Consider the following 6842-nt stretch of genomic DNA (forward strand, 5'->3'; position numbering starts at 1 on the left):
GTTGTTCTCAATTTTTTCATGTTCTCCAATCCAATTGCCGCTTGTACCGTAGCGCTAATGATAAACGCTTTGGTAGCAAGTACGGGGCCGTTGGTGACATTTAAACCTGGATCTTCTTTCAAACGCATCATTAGCACACATGTCTGGCCAAGTTCATCACCCGACCGCATCCAACTTGGAAGTTTACTTCCAGCACAATCATCCGGAGGCTTTTTTTGATTCATGGTGGGTGAAGGGATTGGATCCCTTCAACGTGCAATCGTCACACTAAAAGAGTCACTGATTTGATATCCGCACTCGCAGCAAACACTCTCACCAATGTATAAGTTCAAAAGTACTAATGACCGGGTGGCGAAGCACCAAACAAAGCAAATTCACGATCCGGGAAAACAATAGCCGCCGCAAACGAACAGTGGCACTATATTGTAAAGAGAGGAGCAATAAAAAACCGTCCGAACGCGTGGAGCACTTTCGACAGAATGTTTGGCCAACTTTGAAGAGAACTCTGGCGAACAAAATGGAAAAAATTATCATGTGAAATTCATCTATCGTAGATCTCACCTTCCTATACGCCCACCTTTGCGAGAGAGTCCACTTTCTCATTGCCATAAATTGAGCAATGTGAGAGGACCCACACAAAGGTAATCTTGTACGATCTTTCGACCAGTGCACTCATCTGCTCCCTTATTTTTGTAAGAAAGTAAGATGGATGTTGTAATGCCCGCTTAAGTCAGAAGAAGTGAACACGGCCGGCGGCTGATCCGTGCAATTGTAAATACTGTGTTTGGGTGTTGTGGTAGTAGTGATGATGTGTAGTTTTACATAAGTTTACTGAATAGCTGAATCATTGTTATTGTTGTGACGGGGCTATAAATAGTCAAGTAATAAAGCTAGCTGGGTTGTATTTCGATCCAGTGTACTAAACAGTATTCTTCTGTGTGGTTACTCAAACATAACAGCTGGCGACGAGTGATAAACAAGGTTGAGAACAATTGCAGTTGGCAGTATAATAATCGGCGGCAAAGATTTCGATAGTGCGGTCAGTGAGGCGTTTTGGAACGGTGTTGCAGTAGAAAGGATTGGAGCAGTGATTAAATTGTGACTCATCCGCGGATTGTGTTTGGCTGTTTATCTTCCGGCCAAGTAGCATTTGCGCTGTTGGAAGTTGGTTGTTGGCGTGTCGCACAAGGTGAGAATTGTCTGGCGAATAATCATAGTGTTACGAAAGTGCCATAGTGTAGCCATTACACCGTTGTCCTTTTGTGTTTCTAGCCGGTCGGATAGCGACGCCAGAAAAATTCAGACAACGGCAAGAGAGAGCCAGAAGGAAGAAAAGTGAATTGGGAATTGAAAAGGGATTCCGGTGGTGCGATAGCAGCGGCGAGTGCTGAGTTTTGTATGGACATAGGCGGTTTCTGGTGACGGGTGGCATCGTTGGTGTTCTGGAGTGGACAAGAGGCTGGAAAACGAATTCCTGGGTAATCATCAAAGTAGAAACAGGTACGTGGATATTTTTTCCATTATTCTCCCCGTGATTACTGATTGCAAGTGCTTAACTGTTGTGATTTTCATTCAGTGCAGTCAAAATGGCGTTGATCGGTACAATCGACCCTTATGTACCCGGAACAAGTTTTTCCAACTATGTTGAGTTGATTGAGTATTTTTTTTCATCTAATAATATAGTAGAAGAGCGTAAAAAGGATGTTTTTATGAGCTGTGCTGGATTAGCCGTTTTCGAAGAGCTAAAGCTTTTATATCCTGCTACAGATCTCAAAACGTTGTCTTATGCGGAGATAACAAAAAAATTAAAGGAGCGATTAGATAAAATAGATTCAGAAATCATGTTACGTTATAAGTTCCGTTGTAGACGACAAAGCCCTACGGAAAGTGGAGAGAATTACGTATTAGCAGTGAAGCATTTAGCCGAATCTTGCGACTTCGGAGCGTTTCGCGACTCCGCCATACGCGATCAGTTAGTTTTTGGAGTGTACAATAGAGAATTGCAGAAAAGATTGTTGAATGAAGAGGAACTAAGCTTGAAGTCAGCAGAAAGGATCATAAAAGGTTTCGAAATGGCGAACAATAATAGCCAGTATTTTGCCGAAACTGGAGCAGCAGTTGGAGTCAATTCAGTCAGGAACCGTCTTGGAAACAGACAATCTAGAGTTGAAAGAAGAGATCGTAGCCGTAGTAGGTCCAGAGATAGGAATTATGGCAGGAATGAGGATGGACGTTCAAGTTATAGAAGAATGGAAGGCCGGTCAAGATCGGGGCACCGGAATGTGAGCAGAGGTAGATACGCAAATTTCGTCTGCAATTTCTGTAGGAAGCGCGGTCACATTCAAAAGAATTGCTACCGATTCAAAAACAGCCAAGGCGAGTCGGTGAATTCGGTAAAGGAGGACACGGCATCTAAGGAAGTTCACGATTATTTCAAAAGGCTTCGAGTAGATTACAGTTCGGAAAGTGAGGATGAAGGTGATTATCCATGTCTTATGATCTCATCTATTAGAAAAATAAGCAAACCTTGTCTACTCGAGGTCAAAATAGAAGGAACATCTTGTTTAATGGAGGTAGACAGTGGTTCGGCTGTGTCTGTGATGAGTAAGGCCGATTTTGTGGAGAAATTTAGTAGTATCAGCTTGAGGAACAGTAATAGGAAATTGATTGTGATCAACGGATCAAATTTGGAAATTTATGGTAAAGCTTCAGTTTCAGTATTTTTAAATGGAATTTTAGCTAAATTGGAATTAGTAGTTTTGAATGGAAATCATCAATTTACATCACTGATTGGAAGAGACTGGTTGGACATTTTTTGTGAAGGTTGGCGTGATAATTTTACGCATTTTTCAAAATCTGGCAGTTTTGGCATGGTAAACAGCATAGAAGATAACAAGGACAACGCTATGAAGATAATTAAACAGCGCTATGATGAAACTTTCAATAGAGACTTCTCCTCTCCTATTATTGGATTTGAAGCGAATCTGGTACTACAAGAGGATCGCCCTATTTTTAGAAAACCTTACGATGTGCCTTATCGGCTCAGAGACAAAGTATTGGATCATTTAAGTTTGTTGGAAAGGGATAATATCATTACGCCCATTAAAACCAGTTTATGGGCATCTCCAGTGGTGGTAATTATTAAAAAAGATGGCGATATCAGACTAGTAATAGACTGCAAAGCATCTATAAACAAGGTGTTAATATCCAATACTTACCCGTTACCCACTGCCCAGGATTTATTCGCGTCATTGGCGGGCTGTAAGATTTTCTGCTCCTTGGACTTAGCAACAGCTTACACTCAGCTACAGTTGTCATCAAGTTCAAGAAAATTGGTAGTTATCAATACAATCAAAGGTCTTTTCACATACAACAGACTACCACAGGGCGCTTCGTCAAGTGCAGCAATATTTCAACAGGTGATGGAGACAATTTTGCAAGGGATCGAATACGTACATGTTTATCTTGACGATGTTCTTATTGCAGGAAAGGACTTTGAAGATTGTTATAGAAAACTAATGTTGGTATTAGATAGATTAGCCAGTGCAAACGTTAAAGTGAACTTTAAGAAATGTAAATTTTTTGTAACAAGTCTACCGTATTTGGGACATATAATAACGGACAATGGACTCCAACCTAATCCAGAAAAGGTTTCAACCATTGTAGAAGCACAAAAGCCAAGTAATGCTACGGAGCTTAAGGCTTTTCTGGGGCTGGTGAACTATTATGGAAAATTTTTGCCAAATTTATCGACAACGCTAAGCCCTTTGTATAATTTACTTAAAAAGGAGGTGAAGTTTCTATGGGATTTTAGATGTGACGAATCTTTTCAAGAATGTAAAGATAAACTGCTAAATGCCAATGTCTTAGCATTTTACGACCCGAAAAAGCCTATTGTGGTGAGCACCGACGCTTCTTCGTACGGTTTGGGCGGAGTTATTTCGCATGTCATCGATGGCGTAGAAAAACCCATATGGTTCACTTCGTTTTCGCTTAATCAAGCGCAAAAAAAATACCCGATTCTTCACTTGGAAGCATTAGCGGTTGTGTCAACAATAAAAAAATTTCACAAATTTTTATTTGGTCAAAATTTTACCATTTTCACAGACCACAAGCCCCTCCTAGGTATACTAGGTAAAGAAGGACGGAACTCCATTTCAGTTACTAGAATTCAGCGTTACGTAATCGAATTGGCAATTTACGACTACAACATAGAGTACCGACCAGCAAATAAAATGGCTAACGCTGACTTCTGCTCACGCTTTCCATTGGAAATGGAGGTTCCAAAAAGTCTAGAAAAACAGTACATCAAAAACTTGAACTTTTCTCAAGAATTGCCTCTAGATTTCACAGCGATCGCAAAAGAATCTAAGAAAGACTTGTATTTACAACAAGTTTTGTCCTTTATGAAAAATGGCTGGCCAGAGAGATTTGACAAATGTTTTCAAAATATATTCTCACAGCATCAGGACATAGAAGAAATAGATGGATGCTTGCTTTTTCAAGATAGAGTAATTGTTCCATCTTCTTTGCAACAGAAAGTTCTACAAATCCTTCATGCCAATCATGCGGGGATAGTGAAAATGAAGCAGCAAGCTAGAAGAAGTATATATTGGTTCGGAATAAATAGTGATATCGAATCGTTTGTTAAAAACTGTGAGGTATGCATTAAAACAGCTGTGGTTCCAACCCACAAAGGCACTTCTGAATGGATTTCTACTACGAGGCCTTTCAGCAGAATCCATGCTGACTTTTTCTATTTTGAAAGGCGAACTTTTCTCTTAATTGTCGATAGCTATTCTAAATGGCTTGAAATAATTTGGATGAAGTATGGCACTGATGCAGAAAAAGTTGTGAAGGAGTTTATAGAGCTCTTTTCAAGATTTGGCCTCCCAGATGTAGTAGTAACGGATAATGGCCCACCTTTCAACTCGAGTTTTTTTGTAAAATTTCTAGAAAAACAAGGAATTCAAGTTTTTAAAAGCCCACCATATCACCCGCAAAGCAATGGTCAAGCGGAACGGCTAGTAAGAGTATCGAAAGAAGTTTTGAAGAAATTTCTTCTGGATCCGACTATGAGGAGTTTGGATATTCAAAATAAAATCAACTTTTTCCTCTTTAATTATCGAAATACTTGCTTACCGGAAGGGGGAAAATACCCTTCGGAGAATGTTTTGAGCTTTAAACCAAAAACAGCTTTGGATTTAATAAACCCAAAGGCCAACTATAAACAACATCTAGCCGAACCATTAGAATGGAGAAGAGAAGTTGCTGTAACCGATGATCGAGATCCTTATACTAATTTGAAGTTGGGAGATAAGGTTTATTATAAAAATCATAATACTAAAGATGCTGAAAAATGGTTAGATGCTATTTTTATTAAAAGAATTTCTCAAAATATCTTACAGATCTCTGTCGGATCGACTCTCGTCTCGGCCCACAAGGGGCAGGTGAAAGTTCGGGATCAGATAGGGCGAAGGCGTAAGGTGACGCTCCTTCTTCCGGAACTGAACAGCGAAAATGGACAGTCAGACAGCAACAGAGGTTCGAAAAGGAGGTTTGAGGATTTGGACGATGGGAGTGAGGATGAATTCAGAGGGTTCACTCCAAGCCCTGAACGACCTCTACCTGCATCGCGTGAACTACATCCCAGAATACTACAACCCCAGGAAACCCCGACACCAGATTCGTCACGGATTTTGAGAAGATCTACACGATTGAAGAAGAAGAAAATTCACGAAGATTTTGTTTATTCAACATGAATTGTACTGAAATTATAGTTTTGATATTTATAGATTCTATTATAAATGAATTAAACAAAATGAATTTTTAACTAAAAGGGAAAGGTATTGTAATGCCCGCTTAAGTCAGAAGAAGTGAACACGGCCGGCGGCTGATCCGTGCAATTGTAAATACTGTGTTTGGGTGTTGTGGTAGTAGTGATGATGTGTAGTTTTACATAAGTTTACTGAATAGCTGAATCATTGTTATTGTTGTGACGGGGCTATAAATAGTCAAGTAATAAAGCTAGCTGGGTTGTATTTCGATCCAGTGTACTAAACAGTATTCTTCTGTGTGGTTACTCAAACATAACAGATGTTTTACAGGTTTCATCGACCGGAGTGCCTCAATCGAACTAAGGCTACCCGAGAAGATGAAGAAATGGTCTACGGGCATGTTGGAAATCATCCCCAAAGCGAAGTTGATTGCTGCCAGCTCAGCATCATTTATTAATCCATTAATGCGAGACCCATCAGTGAAGAATTTCTTACAGGAATTGACATTTTGGTACTTTTCTTCGTTTAAAATGCGAGGAACAGATATACACCGAAGTTGATCTGGTATTCTCTAAATAGCTTGTTTCACGGACAGATCGTATTTAACAGAGGAACTGTCATTGATGAAGTGTACACGAGGAGGGTTAGAACTTGGTAGGCTTATGTCAAACGACGTGTAGAAAAGATAGATTCTCATGAATTTTGACTGAGTGTTCAGACTGAGCATTTTGTCGAAGTTTCCAATCACAAGTGTGTTGCTCACTTCACACTTGATAAGTAACCTTAGCGAGAGCTCCCAGAAGCGGTTCATGAGAGGTTTCACCCATGCCAGGATCTCTAGGCTCGCATTATGCGTTGAGTGCATACAGCCGAGGGCAATAAATACGCAAACAACGGTATTGAATTCGTTCCAACTTAATTAGGTGGCAGTTTGCTGCTGAGAGGAAACAGAAAGAGCCATACTCGAGAACAGAGAAAATAGTCGTTTTGTAAAGTTTTATGAGGTCTTCCGGGTGAGCACCCCACCATGTTCCGGTAATTGTGCGTAGAAAATTGATCCTTTGC

The 6842-nt window shown here is 40.2% G+C and overlaps 1 protein-coding gene across 3 annotated transcripts; it reads left to right on the forward strand.

Annotated features, from left to right (window-relative positions):
* The first annotated feature begins 718 nt into the window (after positions 1-718).
* LOC109408284 (uncharacterized) lies at positions 719-6066 on the forward strand. Of its 3 annotated transcripts, none has more exons than XM_029853794.2 (4): positions 719-1189; positions 1273-1500; positions 1577-2478; positions 5409-6066. In XM_029853794.2, the coding sequence occupies exons 3-4, from the start codon at positions 1587-1589 to the stop codon at positions 5483-5485; spliced, it is 969 nt and encodes a 322-aa protein (XP_029709654.1). In that variant the 5' UTR covers positions 719-1189; positions 1273-1500; positions 1577-1586; the 3' UTR covers positions 5486-6066. The 3 variants fall into 3 exon arrangements, 2 of the variants coding, with proteins under 2 accessions (XP_029709654.1, XP_029709653.1); XM_029853793.2 differs by having other exon boundaries at positions 1582-2478; XR_002129774.3 differs by lacking the exon at positions 1577-2478.
* The last annotated feature ends 776 nt before the right edge of the window (positions 6067-6842 follow it).

This window comes from Aedes albopictus, chromosome 2, assembly GCF_035046485.1.
Source record: "Aedes albopictus strain Foshan chromosome 2, AalbF5, whole genome shotgun sequence".
Lineage (NCBI taxonomy): Eukaryota > Metazoa > Arthropoda > Insecta > Diptera > Culicidae > Aedes > Aedes albopictus.